The 17,555-nt window shown below is 37.7% G+C and overlaps 1 protein-coding gene across 1 annotated transcript; it reads right to left on the bottom strand.

Annotated features, from left to right (window-relative positions):
* Window positions 1-483: 483 nt before the first annotated feature.
* Window positions 484-17,380, bottom strand: taf7 (TAF7 RNA polymerase II, TATA box binding protein (TBP)-associated factor). The gene is made up of 12 exons (XM_084950582.1): window positions 17,183-17,380; window positions 15,914-15,990; window positions 15,740-15,818; window positions 15,377-15,510; window positions 15,073-15,193; window positions 14,871-14,929; window positions 14,231-14,303; window positions 4,888-5,001; window positions 3,241-3,435; window positions 1,818-1,930; window positions 1,155-1,214; window positions 484-761 (listed from the first exon to the last, which is right to left on the bottom strand). The coding sequence occupies exons 1-12, from the start codon at window positions 17,199-17,201 to the stop codon at window positions 717-719; spliced, it is 1,089 nt and encodes a 362-aa protein (XP_084806708.1). The 5' UTR covers window positions 17,202-17,380; the 3' UTR covers window positions 484-716.
* Window positions 17,381-17,555: the final 175 nt, after the last annotated feature.

Below are 17,555 nucleotides of genomic sequence, written 5' to 3'. Positions count from 1 at the left end.
TTGCACCAGGGGAAAAAAGGGGTCTGTAATTCTAGTGTTAAAGGTACTTTACAACAAAAAAGCTCAAATTTAGCAGTCAAAGTCTTTGCTACTTCTATATCTACGTCCATGAAAATATAAACACAAACAAATTTTAAAGAAGAAAACCAATTCCAGTGACATTAAAGGTATACATAAACTATCCTGGCATGACTTAAACCCAAATCCCTCAGTGGAAAGTATATTACATAACAGTTAAGCAGTAAGAGCTGTTTGCAGTAGAGCTGCAAACAGCTCTAAGCTGCCACAATCAGGTGTGTTTGAACCAAAAATCACCATGACCATGCTGGTCATTAGTACCAATGATGTAGGAATATATAAACAAAAATAAATACATTTTGTAACTTATTTTTCGGACGGGTAATAAAAAAAAAAAAATGTTGACCTGCAGTAAACATTGGCTAGAGACAATTTGTCTTTAAGACAATAAACACCCAGACAACATTAACCACTGAGATGGAACAGTTTAATCACACAGTAACTACAAACGCATTTTGTCAACTTAAAAACACAAACTTTGAGTGAACAAATCTGTGTGCTGTGTAATAGGAAAATCACAAATTTAAAGGAATGACACAGCAACTTCCAATAAAAATTCTCTTCTCCCTGGATGAAGGCTTTTCTCCTCCTTGTCTTTCCTGTATGCCAGAAGATGACATGTGACTGCCCCCTGGTGGTCACTTCTCTATCAGTGAGTCCAGCTGCTCCTGCAGGGAGGCCAGCTGTTGGAGCAGAAAATAGAGGGCGTGATTAATGCCCAACAGCACCGTGGTGTAATTGGAGGGTAAGTGGATGATGATTAACATGTCAATTCACATTAATTGGCTGCAGTCATTTGTCAATACAAACAACGACCCTAGACAGTGGGTGGCCACTATGCCATAGCTACAAAAAGGACTCCCCTGGTAGCTGCTGTCAAATTAAATTGCGCTTGATTGGTTTTCAACTTTGCTATTAGGCATGAAAAATATTGGGTTTAAAAAGGATAGCGAACACAACACCATCCGCCGACATGATATTTGACATTCATTCAAGATAAATTCATGCAAAGTGCTGAAGGCTGTAGAAAGCTCACAGTGAGCACTGATCCTTGGCTTTTACAAAAAGGTTCTTACCTGCTCCATCTCCCGCTCCTCCTGCTGAATAATCTCATCCAACAAGGCTTGGAAACGGTTCTGTAAGAGCAAAGAGGCAAACAAGGTTTGTTTGAGTCGACATGCTGAGCCTCATTAAATTGTGATGGCTTTAAATGTGTGTCGGCCTGGGCTGCTCGTGTCAGTATCTCCTCTCTGACAGAAAGGCCACTTGGAATGCCAGTCAGAGACAGCTGACCTTTTCCATGTGACTGTGATAATAACAACTGGAGATGGGGCTCTGACGGTCCCAAAACACTGAGCAATGAGAGCGTTAAATGGCAACGTAGGAAGGGTTGTGTCCGCTCATGTTTCACTCATTGTAAATTCTCCACTAAAGAGTGCTGGGCATAAGAATGAACTTTCAGCTCCTTTTTTGTGCATGGAAAAACTTACAGAGAAAAAGGCTAGCAGCAGAGATGCAATATTCTGGGTTTTAAAATAACCATTTAAAAAAATAATGTTCTCCAACAATGTGTGAAATCAGCTGTTATTTAGGTTTTCCCGTCACCTTTGAGAGAATTTATGCTGCATGAAGAATTTTGCCTCCAAGCTCATCTGCATGTTCTTGTTTACGTCTCTGTACATGCAGACCTAGTTTTTGGATGAACGGGTGAAAAAAGTGTGAGTGTTTTCAGTGCTTACTTTGAGGGCCTGGTTTTCCACTTTCATGATGAGCTCCTCCTGCTGTTTCTTGCGGGCACGAGTTTCCTGAAGTTTGGCCTTAATGTTGTTGATCTGCACCTGGTACTCCATAACTGCAGGACACAGTGGGAGGTTCATGTGTGAGGGCTGTCATAAAAACACTTATGTGCTGCAAAGAGGAGGCAAAAAAGGTTGGAGGGCGAAGATGATGTGACATAATTTGAGACACTACACTTGCCACGGGGACAAGATATGCAGCTTAGCTTGCTCAACCATAAGGATGCCTCCATTTCAGTTTGACAAATTATCCATAATGGGAACAATCAGTCGATTTAAAAGGACACAAGTCAGCAGGATGCAGTTCTAAAAAGACACAACTAAATTAGTCTGCTTTGTGCACCACACAGAGTTCTCATCAAATCCACCCAGAGTGACCATGTCTCACAGAAACCCGTGGCTCCACCACCAATCAACCATCTTATAACTAATTGTATCCATTCACCGTTTTCCCCTGGCTCCAAATTCTGACAAAGCTGTTGTAATGCAGACTATCTCACAATAAGGAGGCCATGTGAACCCATTCATTCAACTTTTACAGCTATGCATGGATGCCATTATCATGCATGGCCTGGCTCCAACATATTGAGAAGGGCTCCGCCAAGATGCTACAGTTGAGCTGGCCAGTAGTGCTGCCTGACTGACAGTTCTATGTATCTAGCTAAGGAGGTATTGTGCTGTCAAACTGGAAAGCTCCCTGAGCCTCCTGCTGAGCCACAACACCTGTCAGCCTGGTTAGTTGAAGAGGAGAGCTGAGAGCTGTCAGAATGAGCATCTCTGTGGATGAGGGCACAGCACGTGTATTTAAGTAAGGCTATTTATTTGAATGTATGTGATGACCTAGAAAATTCAACTTCGATCAAAAGTTCAGACACCTTGCTCAGGTTATTTTTGACCTCTGCTTCGACAAATATCTCTGGGCAGCCAAGCCCACTTTCTTGGCTCTGACTGCTGCAACTGAAAAATGAACAACTGTTGGTATACAGAGCAAGTCGGCTAAGAGAAAGAGAATTATCTCTGTGGTGTAGACTGCAAGCACGGCATGAAAGATTGTATAATTCTAATACAGCACTTACTTCACATCCACCTGGGTGCACACACACACACACACTCTCTCTCTCTCTTTACTGCATAATGTATAAAGAATCACATATAATAATCACATCCATCTCTCCTGTGTTTACAATAATCTTATAAATTGTTTTCAGAAAATAAAAAAATCTGATTAGGGATGCTGGTGAGAGATTTTTAACAGCAAAAGGTAATTTATATCAGTTGGACTGCAGCTAGTGATGATTTTATTTATGAGTTAATGCAGCGATGAAAAATATATACAATGACTTGTATATAGTTTTCTGCCTCATACCTATCTGGTTGTTTCTATCACTTTCATTCTGTGCAGAATCGGACTCATTAAGTTTGTCCTGGAGCTGTTGGACCAGATCATCTTCTGTGTCCATGATATTCAGGTCCTCATCTTCATGCCGGTCCCCTTCGTCCTCCTCGTCCTCACTTGAACTGCTGATGTCATTGAAGATCTCCCTCAGTTCATCATGCTGGACTGGTGATGCAGAAAGCACATTAGCGTTAGAAACACAAACACAAAGATGGAAAAAGCGAGAATTTAGAGCACTTGCTCTGGGATTAATCTAGGTCACAGAGCCAACAGTCTACTGGAGCTTTAGAACTCTGGGCTTATATGACAGGAAGGAATAAATGTGGAGTCCAAACAACCAGCCTGCTCTTCTCTTACATGGCAAAAATAACTCTGCTCCAACACTTGGCAGTACAGTAGAAGTCACTCAAGCATGAACCACTAGATAGTTTAGCCACATACCTCAAGGTATGGGAAGGAATGAAAGGAGGAAATAAAATGAAATGAGGTAAAAAGGTTAGGGAAATGTTTTTGTTCATAATTGCTTGTTACAGCAGTGCTAATTTGTTCTTGACTGTTTTATGAACAATCTGATTAGCTTTATGGATAGATCATTTAGTATGCATGTGTAGGGCTGTTCGATATAACGATATATATCGGATGACGATATAAAAACGTCTATCGTTTCATTTTACGCCATCGTTTGTTTCGTGGTGTCGCAAAATAAACTGTTTACGGCAATATTTTTTCATCGTTTTGATGGTCACTGTAGTGGCTATTTTAACTTCTTAAAGTTCTCTTTCTCTTAAGCTGGGCTTACACTGTGCAATAACCACACCACAAACGGACAAGCGACTGTTTTTATGCGTTGTCGTTAGCAACAACGACGGTAAAACCATCGCGTGTCCGCTTGTTTATTTCCACATAAACCTTTCACAATAAAGCTCAAGATCCTGTTAAGACTTTTCAAAATAAACCGACTCACGTGAAAGAGTATGCAGTGTTTACGGATGGGAAGAAAAAAAGAGCCGTCAGGTGCTAAAAAAATAAACCTTAGACTCAAACGCAGCACACCGTGTAATAAATACTCACAAAGAAACGGCGGGCGTTACAACTTATGTCTAAAAATGTATAGTTTCATGCATCGGTTAAAACACTCGACTCCAGGTACACGACGCCCAGCTGGAAACACTTCACGCAAGTCGAGCTGCCCGAGATAAACAGAATTTACAGAAAATGTTACATTTTTGTGATTTATATCGTTATCGGACGATACATGTCTTATATCGGGATATGAGATTTTGGTCATATTGCACAGCCCTATGCATGTGTACATATGTCTCATCCAGAGTAAAGAATAGTTTAGGAATTGCATCCTAATTACATTATGTGTTCACTAGTATTCTGAGTCTTATTGATTCGGATAACCATTTTTAAATGCCCATCCCAATTATAATGCTATTATTAAAAACACTAAATCAATCAAGCTTTATTGCGCGTGTTCATATAGGTCAGCTAAACGGCCTGGGTAGCAGAACATGTTCTCTTTTTTAGCTGAATTGAGAAGCTGGCTGAGCATTATAACAGAGTGTACCACATCTTATTTCACACGACTTTTTAAAATGACGTTTTATTTACCAGAGGACCCATGACCCATCTTGTGTCCTGAGGTCCCAGGTGAGGAATCCAGGTTGGCTAGAGAGCTGTGTTGATCTGCTTCCTTGGACTCATCCTCTGCGATAACCTCCCATCCTGATAACTAGGTTAAGGGTTGGCACACCTTCTGCAGATTCCTTTAACCTTCAGAGGGCCTAAACTAAAGTAAAAGACTTGTGGTCTTTTGAATAATCCTACTTCAAAAAAAAGACCTGAAGGGTCAAATTAGATGCAGAGAAACTGTCTCAGTTTTAACATTCATTAGTGCCATGTTTATCTCCCCAGCTGTATGCAAGCACTAAAATTAAAATAAGAATCTTCACTTCACTGTGACCAACTAAGCAATGATAATGATCAGTCCATCTCAATTAACACACAGCAAGCAGCCACTCAAGGCAGCCTCGCTATGCTCTTATTCTGTCAGGCAAGTTTAGGGTTTCATTAAAGCACTAATAGCTTCCTCGCACAGTGCATATCTCTCGCAAAGGCATCAGGGAGAGTCAAATCAGGTGAGCCATGTAACCCTGCAGGAGTCAGGAAAGCCAGTTGGGCCTAACTTCAACATATTTTACATGGTAAATTAAACAGAGACTAGAAAAATTTGCATTTCCTGCAAAAATGCAGTGTGGATGCTTTAAAGCTGAAGCTGTCTGCAAAAACTAGCTGAAAAGGCTGAAAAGTTGCAGAAATTGTAAAAACTTTGCAGAAGCAAAGGAACTTTGCTAAAATGGAATAACTCAGCAGAACTGCAATATCTTAGAGGAAACATAATACTTGGCAAAAATGCAATAGCATAGCAGAACTTAGCAGAAATATTGTAACTTACCAGAAACATGATAACTTCTCAAAAATACAAGAATTTAGGAGAAATAGTATAAGATAACAGAAAGAATATATTTAGCCAAAAATACTTAAACATTACAGAAACACTATGATTTAGAAAAATAGTACAACAGAGCAGAAATACTGTGATTTACCAGAGACACTGTGATGAACTATGAATATTGTAATTTTAAATTAATACTATGTTTTAGCACAAATACTCTGGTTTAGCACAAATAGTATAACATAGCAGAAATACAATTATATAGCAGAAATGCTATATTTAGAAAGAAAAATATAATATAGTAGAAATACTTTGATTTAGCTTAAATACTACAATATAGCATAATAACAATGATTTAGAACAAATACTATGATTGAGCAGAATAGCAATAACTGAAGTAGAAATATTGGAAAAGTAAAATGGCAAGATGAAAAAAAAACAGAACATGGTTAAGTTCCCTCAAAACTAATTGTTGTTCACCTGTGAAAAAAAAATAAAGAAATAAAAATAAATTAAAAAACAAGAAGGAACAGCCAACAGATACACATAAAATCAAATATGTATACACAAATGCACAGAGAGAGAGACACACAGAGGGTCTATGCCAGTCAACCAGTCTGAATATATTATATGTTTTTCCAACAATGAGATGCTGCCCTAAAGTGGGTCTCTCTCTCTCTCTCTGTTACACACACACACACACACACACACACACACACACACACAGGGTGAGAGAAGTAAGTTTCTAGCTCAGTCAAGCAGCTTGGGAGCTGCTGAATTTGAATCCACCAATCAGAGAGGCTGTGTACTTTTTCCCGCCAAAACAGGTGCACGCAGCACAGAGAGACACAGGATTTTTGCAGTCTATTTCTCATAGTGACGACTCCCCTCAAACAAATGACCATAATTTCCTAACCGTAGGGGCTAGAACGGTCATTCTTACACCGTTTTGTTCAGAAGAGATTGGGGAATCTTCAAGTGTTGACAATTTATCATTAAAATATGAATTTTTAGAGATATATGACATGGATGACTTGTTGACTTAGAAGCCACGAATTCCCCAATATGCAAATTTGAATGCCTCCGCCCACATATATGATTGGCTGGCTGGGAAGCCGTGCAGGCCCTGATTTGTGGATTTGAATTCCTCAGCCCTCAGATATGATTGGCTGGCTTAGAAGCCACGAATTCCCCAATATGCAAATTTGAATGCCTCAGCCCACATATATGATTGGCTGGGAAGCCGTGCAGGCCCTGATTTGAAAATTTGAATGTCTCAGTCCTCACAGAGGATTGGCTGCCTGGGGACCTGGCAGAAATATATAGAAATAGTATGATTAAGCATAAATACTACATTTAGTAGAAATACTATGTTTTAGCACAAATAGTATAAAAAGAAGAAATACTATAATTTAGCAGAAATACTATATTAAGCACAAATCCTATAAAAAGCAAAAATACTGTACTATGATTTGGTAGAAAAACTATAATTAATCAGAAATACTATATTTGTCACAAATCTTATAAAATAGCAGAAATAGTATGATTTAGCACAATAGTAATAACTTAAACAGAAAAATTGGAAAAGCAAAATGGACAGCTGAAAAAATGCTGAACATGCTGAGGGTCCCTCAAATATACTTGTTAAATGAAAAAAATCAGCAAAAAAATATATAACAGCCACACAATCACAAATATGTACACATAAGGAAACACACATGCACAGAGAGACACACACACACAAGATCCAATTCAGTCAACCAGTCTAAATATATTGAATTTGAATCTTACAATGAGATCATCCCATAAAAAGGCTTTCTCTCTCTCTCTCTCTCTCTCTCTCTGTCACACACACACACAGGGAGAGAGAAGTAAGTTTCTAGGTCAAAGCCTGGGAGCTGCTGAATTTGAATCCACCAATCAGAGAGGCTGTGTACTTTTTCCTGCCAAAACAGGTGCATGCAGCACAGAGAGACACAGGATTTTTGCAGTCTATTTCTCATAATGACGACTCCCCTCAAACAAATGACCATAATTTCCTAACCGTAGGGGCTAGAACGGTCATTCTTACACCGTTTTGTTCAGAAGAGATGGGGGAATCTTCCAGTGTTGACAATTTATCATTAAAATATGAATTATTAAAGATATTTGACTTCTAATGCACCATAACTGAGTAGAGGCGAAGCAAAAACTGCCTTGACCTGCCCTCAAACAACGCTTTGTAACTCTAAATCTATTTGGAGTATCGATATCATTCTTTCACCGTAAGAGACAGCAGGCTTTGGTGAACAGTCATGGAAATTTTCAGGTCTCTGTGGAAATCCATCAAAAAGATATGACGAGAGAAAAAAGTGGTTCATTTCCAGAGTTTGAAATCTGAAGAAATCTGAGCGAAGGACGAATTTCCTACCCTCAAACAAGTCTAACTCATTTCAGAACGGTAATAGGTGAGAAAATAACTCTTGAATTGTGAGTGTCAGGAGTGTCTGAAGATATACTGGGAGAAGCCTTATGTCTTAACTTCACTTCGTTAAGGAGATATGACGATTCGAATATGCCTCTCATTACAGAAATCAAGCGGTGATTTTGAACAAGCTCTCCATTGACTTTCTATGGAGAGTTTTGCAACTTTGTGTTGGTCTGAGGAGATTTGCCAAAATTCTATAAATCCCACAACAATGATAGTGACATTTTCGGAAAGCCAGCAAAAATACCTACGTTTTGATGTATAATTTGTGGAAGTTGAGTGAAAATTGAGCAAGTAGCAAGAAGTTGTTCGGACATGAAGAGAAGACTGCAAAACCTTCAGTGGCACACTGGAAGCCAAGTGCATAGCAACCATAACAACGCATGTATTTTATGAAAAATCACAATTTTGCAACTGAAAACTTTAAGAGGCATAAAAGTAAAACGGTAAAAGATTTGAAAAAGCTGATTTATACCTGAATAGCCCAATAATTTGAGAACATTTTAAAGTTTGAATGGTTGTTCTATTTGAAAATATGAGGAAGTAGTTAAGTTTCAAAAACAAGCAAATTTTAGCAGAATTGCAGAAGTTTCCCATTCATTTCAATGGGACAAATTAAGCTTAATATTTTAAAAAGTATAATAGTGAAAAATACCAAAAGACATAGCACACATTAGCAGAAATAGCAGAATAGTTTAAAATTTGAATGGTGAAAATCAGCTGAAAATTGTGGAAGTAGTTAAGTGCCAAAAAGTGTACGGAAGTCCCAAGAGGAACTCAATAGTGTGGATGCCTTAAAGCATCCACACAATTATGTTTGACCTAAAAGACAAAGAGTGGTAACTAGAAAAATTTGCATTTCCTGCGAAAATGCAGTGTGGATGCTTAAAGCTGAAGCTGTATGCAAAAACTAGCTGAAAAAGCTGAAAAGTTGCAGAAATTGTAAAAACTTTGCAGAAGCAAAGGAACTTTGCGAAAATGGAATAACTTAGCAGAACTGCAATATCTTAGAGGAAACATAATACTTGGCAGAAATACAATAGCATAGCAGAACTTAGCAGAAATATTGTAACTTACCAGAAACTTGATAACTTCTCAAAAATACAAGAATTTAGGAGAAATAGTATAAGTTAACAGAAAGAATATATTTAGCCAAAAATACTTAAGCATTACAGAAACACTATGATTTAGAAAAATAGTACAGCAGAGCAGAAATACTGTGATTTACCAGAGACACTGTGATGAACTATGAATATTGTCATTTTAAATTAATACTATGTTTTAGCACAAATACTATAATTTGACAGAAATACTATCATTTGGCAGAAATACTATGTTTCAGCACAAATACTCTGGTTGAGCACAAATATTATAACATAGGAGAAATACAATTATATAGCAGAAATGCTATATTTAGAAAGAAAAATATAATATAGTAGAAATACTATGATTTAGCAGAAATACTGTAATCAGCACATATACTGTAACATGACAGAAATTCCTCCACTTAGTAGTAATACTATAACATAACACAAATGTTATGATTTGGCACAAAAACCATGATTTGGCAAAAATACTATGATTTAGCAGAAATACTATGATTGAGCAGGAGTACTAAGATGTAGTAAAAGTACTTTGATTTAACAGAAATACAATTATGGAGGAGTAATACTTTAAAATGGGAGAAATATTGATACACACACACACACATACAGAACCTAAAGGGAAGAGTATTTGTGCCATGGAGTGTTAACAAGAATGTGAGGTCCATATTAGAAAAGCTGGTAAAATGCTAAAAGTTTGCAGAATTGTAATAAATGATGAATATGAATTACTGGTCTGTGATAGTGTATTAATTTGTATGCAAAAAAAACCTGTTGACTAAGGTGGAATCGAACCGACGATGTCTGGGTTGCAGACCCGTGTCATTACCAACTGCGCCACTGGGAAAGAGAGCGGGCGCCTTGAAAAACAGGGTGATGAGCAGTCAGAATTAGATCGCGGTGAGAGGCAAAAAGCGCCGTTTTTTGGAGTTACAAAACGTTGCGTAACTCAAAAACTAGGTGGACTAGAAGCATGATTCTTGTACTGGGTGAATCAGCGGACTTTGGTGTACTTTGACCGCGATTTTCATTGCTCTCTGTACATCCGTCGCTGAGATATGACGAGAGAAGAAACGGCAGACCTCAGATATGATTGGCTGGCTGGGAAGCCGTGAAGGCCCTGATATGTGCATTTGAATGTCTCAGTCCTCACAGAGGATTGGCTGCCTGGCAGAAATATATAGAAATAGTATGATTAAGCATAAATACTACATTTAGCAGAAATACTATATTAAGCACAAATCCTATAAAAAGCAGAAATACTATATTAAGCACAAATCCTATAAAAAGCAGAAATACTATATTAAGCACAAATACTATAAAAAGCAGAAATACTGTACTATGATTTTGGAGAAAAACTATAATTATTAGAAATACTATATTTGGTAGAAATACTATGTTTTGGCAGAAATACTATATTTACCTCAAATCCTATAAAGTAGCAGAAATACTATGATTGAGCAGAAGTACCAAGATGTAGTAAAAGTACTTTGATTTAACAAAAATACAATTATGGAGGAGTAATACTTTAAAATGGGAGAAATATTGATACACACACACATACACAGAGCCTAAAGGGAAGAGTATTTGTGCCATGGAGTGTTAACAAGAATGTGAGGTCCATATTAGAAAAGCTGGTAAAATGCTAAAAGTTTGCAGAATTGTAATAAATGATGAATATGAATTACTGGTCTGTGATAGTGTATTAATTTGTAGGGAAAAAAACATGTTGACTAAGGTGGAATCGAACCCACGACGTTTGGGTTGCAGACCCGTGTCATTACCAACTGCGCCACTGGGAAAGAGAGCGGGCGCTTTGAAAAACAGGGTGATGAGCAGTCAGAATTAGATCGCGGTGAGAGGCAAAAAGCGCCGTTTTCTGGAGTTACAAAACGTTGTGTAACTCAAAAACTAGGTGGACTAGAAGCATAATTCTTGTACTGGCTGAATCAGCGGACTTTGGTGTACTTTGACCGCGATTTTCATTGCTCTCTGTACATCTGTCGCTGAGATATGACGAGAGAAAAAACGGCAGACCTCAGATATGATTGGCTGGCTGGGAAGCCGTGTAGGATTTTTGCAGTCTATTTCTCATAGTAACTACTCCCCTCAAACAAATGACCATAATTTCCTAACCGTAGGGGCTAGAACGGTCATTCTTACACCGTTTTGTTCAGAAGAGATTGGGGAATCTTCAAGTGTTGACAATTTATCATTAAAATATGAATTTTTAGAGATATATGACATGGATGACTCGTTGACTTAGAAGCCACGAATTCCCCAATATGCAAATTTGAATGCCTCAGCCCACATATATGATTGGCTGGCTGGGAAGCCGTGCAGGCCCTGATTTGTGGATTTGAATTCCTCAGCCCTCAGATATGATTGGCTGGCTTAGAAGCCATGAAGGCCCCAATATGCAAATTTGAATGCCTCAGCCCACATATATGATTGGCTGGGAAGCCGTGCAGGCCCGGATTTGAAAATTTGAATGTCTCAGTCCTCACAGAGGATTGGCTGCCTTGGGACCTGGCAGAAATATATAGAAATAGTATGATTAAGCATAAATACTACATTTAGTGGAAATACTATGTTTTAGCACAAATACTATAAAAAGCAGAAATACTATAATTTAGCAGAAATACTATATTAAGCACAAATCCTATAAAAAGCAGAAATACTATATTAGGCACAAATCCTATAAAAAGCAGAAATAGTATGATTAAGCATAAATTCTACATTTAGTAAAAATACTATGTTTTAGCACAAATAGTATAACATAGCAGAAATACAATTATATAGCAGAAATGCAATATTTAGAAAGAAAAATATAATATAGTAGAAATACTTCGATTTAGCTTAAATACTACAATATAGCATAATAACAATGATTTATAACAAATACTATGATTGAGCAGAATAGCAATAACTGAAGTTAGAAATATTGGAAAAGTAAAACGGCAAGATGAAAAAAAAACAGAACATGGTTAAGTTCCCTCAAAATCTAATTGTTGTTCACCTGTGAAAAAAAATAAAGAAATAAAAATAAATTAAAAAACAAGAAGGAACAGCCAACAGATACACATAAAATCAAATATGTATACACAAATGCACACACAGAGGGTCTATGCCAGTCAACCAGTCTGAATATATTATATGTTTTTCCAACAATGAGATGCTGCCCTAAAGTGGGTCTCTCTCTCTCTCTCTCTCTCTCTCTCTCTCTCTCTGTTACACACACACACACACACACACAGACACACACACACACACAGGGAGAGAGAAGCAAGTTTTCAGTCAAGCAACCTGGGAGCTGCTGAATTTGAATCCACCAATCAGAGAGCCTGTGCACTTTTTCCCGCCAAAACAGGTGCACGCAGCACAGAGAGACACAGGATTTTTGCAGTCTATTTCTCATAGTGACGACTCCCCTCAAACAAATGACCATAATTTCCTAACCGTAGGGGCTAGAACTGTCATTCTTACACCGTTTTGTTCAGAAGAGATGGAGTAATCTTCCAGTGTTGACAATTTATCATTAAAATATGAATTATTAAAGATATTTGACTTGTAATGCACCCTAACTGAGTAGAGCGAAGCAAAAACTGCCTCGACTTGCCCTCAAACAACGCTTTCTAACTCTAAATCTATTTGGAGTATCGATATCATTCTTTCACCGTAAGAGACAGCAGGCTTTGGTGAACAGTCATGGAAATTTTCACGTCTCTGTGGAAATCCATCAAAAAGATATGACGAGAGAAACAATTGCCTCATTTCCAGAGTTTGAAATCTGAAGAAATCTGAGCGAAGGACGAATTTCCTACCCTCAAACAAGTCTAACTCATTTCAGAACGGTAATAGTTGAGAAAATAACTCTTGAATTGTGAGTGTCAGGAGTGTCTGAAGATATACTGGGACAAGCCTTATGTCTTAACTTTGCTTCGTTAAGGAGATATGACGATTCGAATATGCCTCTCATTACAGAAATCAAGCGGTGATTTTGAACAAGCTCTCCATTGACTTTCTATGGAGAGTTTTGCGACTTTGTGTTGGTCTGAGGAGATTTGCCAAAATTCTATAAATCCCACAACAATGATAGTGACATTTTCGGAAAGCCAGCAAAAATACCTACGTTTTGATGTATAATTTGTGGAAGTTGAGTGAAAATTGAGCAAGTAGCAAGAAGTTGTTTGGACATGAAGAGAAGACTGCAAAACCTTCAGTGGCACACTGGAAGCCAAGTGCATAGCAACCATAACAACGCATGTATTTTGTGAAAAATCACAATTTTGCAACTGAAAACTTTAAGAGGCATAAAAGTAAAATGGTAAAAGATTTGAAAAAGCTGATTTATACCTGAATAGCCCAATAATTTGAGAACATTTTAAAGTTTGAATGGTTGTTCTACGTGAAAATATGAGGAAGTAGTTAAGTTTCAAAAACAAGCAAATTTTAGCAGAATTGCAGAAGTTTCCCATTCATTTCAATGGGACAAATTAAGGTTAATATTTTAAAAAGTATAATAGTGAAAAATACCAAAAGACATAGCACACATTAGCAGAAATAGCAGAATAGTTTAAAATTTGAACGGTGAAAATCGGCTGAAAATTGTGGAAGTAGTTAAGTGCCAAAAAGAGTACGGAAGTCCCAAGAGGAACTCAATAGTGTGGATGCCTTAAAGCATCCACACAATAAAGAATAAAGAGAAACAGGAACTCAATAGTGTGGATGCTTAAAGCATCCACACAATTATGTGATGCTTCTGAAAAACTGACTAGATTTCACGTTACAAGTAATGGCCAGCTGATTCTGCCTTACTCTGAAGTACTTTTAAAGATGTAATACACACTATTGTTTTGATGGTTTATATACACCGTTACTATTGTCCTAAGATGGACGTGCAGAATGTTTAGGTGTCAAAAAGGATACGGACGCTGACAGCCTCAGCATCTGTGCTCAGCAATCTCTTCACTTCCTTTTCCACATCAGGAGATTCAATGTACTGCAAGAGACAGAGAGATCGAGTTACTTGTAGTATTAGCAGCATCTCTCTTGCCTTATCTTACTTACACACACACACACACACACACACACACACACACACACACACACACACACACACACACACACACACACACACACACACACACACACACACACACACACACACACACACACACACACACAGCAGCTGGCCACATGCCAGGAAGTACATTAGCGATTAAAAACAGAAGGGGCCAAATCAATATGGCTCAGCTCTGCACCTTCAGGAAGATTTATTCAGAAGACAAAGTAGACAAAGTGTAGTGCTCCAGCTCCACTCGCTTTCACTTTGATCAAAGCAATAGTGAAATAGCTTTTTTGAATGCCTTTGGGGAAAACTAAGATGGAAAGGCTTTATTTATATGTAAATCTTAGTTTTCGCTTTTACCATACTTCCTGTTTTATGAAATGTAAATGTCTTGTTGGAAGAGAGCCTAGGAAAAAGATGGATCATCAAACGAGATGCTAAGGAGATGGATGGGACATGGGAGGGGATTGCTGTAGGGAAAATGAAAAATGTCAGAACCTTTTTTTTCGCAGTCTTCCGAAATCTCCTCTTGCGCGTGTTCTTCAGAGGGCAGGTGACTAAAGAGCAAAACAATGGGATTAGCGAAGCCAAAAATCAGTCCATTACCCAAGGAGGGGACATTATGTTTCCTGAACTGCTGATATGCTAAGTTTTCAATATAAATAAGTCAAAAAGCTGCTGTGTGTATATAGTTACTTACTGCCGTGATTCCAAACAAATTTCTTGTCCTTGTCTTTATCCTTCTTTTTGGTCTTAGGGTCAGTGCCAGTTGGCTCTTCCAAAGGGGGGTAAAGGTCTCCATCTAGTGTACACACGAGCATCTAACCCGTGGATGGGAAACATGAATGCAAAATATCATGCTGATTAATCTGTACTGCACTGCACTGTAACTGGGGAAAATAAATTTACATAACATGTATCTAAAATCCAAAATGTACTTTTATTTTAAACCAATAAAATAATGGAAAACTGTAAAAATTATTTATTTCCAGTCTCTTGCTTACCTGGCAGACATCTGCGGTCTTGTAAAACGTCTTCTTGTCCACCGTTTTGAGTGACTCAATCATGCAGGGGAGCTCAACCAGTTTGCAGGCCAAAGGAACACGGTCTACTCTAACTATGCCATGACGACCATCAGCTACAAATAAGAGGGACAAATGACTGTTAAGGGGACATGTGGGTGACAATTCTTTAACTAGATCCATTAGTATGCTACAATCATAGTTACATTTAAATAACAAAAAGAATGAAACTGCTATAGAAATATGTACAATGTTCAAAATTCTGGACCCGACTGTAAATGAATAACAAAACAGGGAGACAGCGTGAGACAAATTAAACCAGTGCCAAGATTGTGAGCAGCTTACGGTGCAACTCAATGGTGAGTCTGTCCTTCATGTTCATACTGCTAGACTGTGCAATTCTTCTTACTGTTGAGGCATACTCCTGCAAAAGAAAGAAAAATGAAGCCAGATCATATTGATGGTGATAAAACTGAATTTCCATTAAACAATGAATTTCTGCAAGTGCAAAAGTCTCACCGAAGGAAGCCTAAGGACAAACTGGCTCTCCAACTCATAAGGGGCATCCTCCTTACTCTTGGAACCGACCTTCCCAACTAAAATCAAAACACATCACCATAATGAAAGTGTTAAAATATGTCTTGCTTGCTATATGCTGACAAACTACAAAGTTTGTCATTCTACTTTAACATTAAAATATACAGTACATTATGGAACTCATTTGTCCTATTTTGAAGTAAGAAGTAATATAGTATCTAATATATTCATCTCTGGCTCTCTTCCACTGTGTCTTTTTTTCACAGTGTCAGATGGACGCCACTCCTGAAGCCTGATTCTGCTGGAGGTTTCTTCCTGTTTTTCCTTTGTCTTTCTCACTGAATGCTTACTCATAGCATTTCGTTTGATTGCTGTGGCTTTCTCTGTATTATTGTAGGGTCTTTACCTTACAATATAAAACTCCTTGAGGCAACTGTTGTTGTGATTTGGTGCTATACAAATGAAAGTCAGTTCAATTGAATCATTGGCTGGACGGACTGGTCTGTGGACCATTTAAAGCATTTTCAGTACCTTAGCTGGGCATTTTCTCTTACATACATTATATCTCAGGGGCAAACACTGCACTCCACCACATTTTTTGACAGCTTTAATTACTGATCACTTTATAGTCTTTCATGTTCTTCCCATGGAAGTAAATCTCCAAGTTTGGTGATTTTATATGCATTATTTTACTTTGAGTGTTCTTTGTTTTGCTTTTTTTTTAAACTTGTGGAAAATTGTCTTTAATGGTGTGAGGTTTGCACTGGGCAGCAACACTAGAAATATACACTATACATATGACCTGGATGACTGAGAACCTTCACAGATATACTATGAATGAATAAATAAACGAAAAAATAACCAACGTTCCAACCAAATGTACTTTGAATCTCTTTTCAAATTCTATCACGAATGTCTTTACATCAAAAGTAAAACACAGATAATTACAGCTAATTAAGGTTACTTGTGCATCTTACATTAATGACGTCTACCACACCGTGGAACAATAACACTATAGGAGATTATACACAATGTTCAAAAGACTAATTTGCGAACACAGTTGTTAAAATTTGCCACCGACAACATGTTCTGTTTCATCATCACCATTATTGTTACTATCATTGAGTTATATCAGCTTCATCTTAATAACCGACAACGAAAAGTGTTTCCTTACCTTGCAAAAGTGGAGGCTACGAGGCTAACAGCTAGTTATCTTTAGCATAAGGATAAGGGCAGAGGATTTTAACGTACCTTTCAGTTTAGATGTCATCGTCGTTTTTTAAGTTTAGATGGTGCAGCTGTATAGATATATTCCAATGCTAAACACGCATAAACATGACGATTCTGACTGAAAAAACGAGACTTCTTAGCTACACAGTGATAGCATAATCACGAGCGAAAACAAGAGCGTTGTATAGGGCTTTGCCACTTTCAATACCTCCTCGGAAATTTGTATTTTCTTAATCTTGGCTGTACAACTCGTATGTCTGAGCATTAAATGACAAATTATAGGCATATTTCAGTTAATAATTAAGTAATTATAATATATATGTGTGCATATTTTTGTACTGCCATGTTATTAAATAAGGACTAACAGTGAAAGTTAGTTAGTTTGTTTTTCCAG

This window comes from Perissodus microlepis, chromosome 2 (genome assembly GCF_051167445.1).
Source record: "Perissodus microlepis isolate ML-2025 ecotype Zambia chromosome 2, ASM5116744v1, whole genome shotgun sequence".
NCBI lineage: Eukaryota > Metazoa > Chordata > Actinopteri > Cichliformes > Cichlidae > Perissodus > Perissodus microlepis.
The sequence above is the reverse complement of the archived record's forward strand: the minus strand, read 5'-3'. Positions and strand labels throughout refer to the sequence as shown.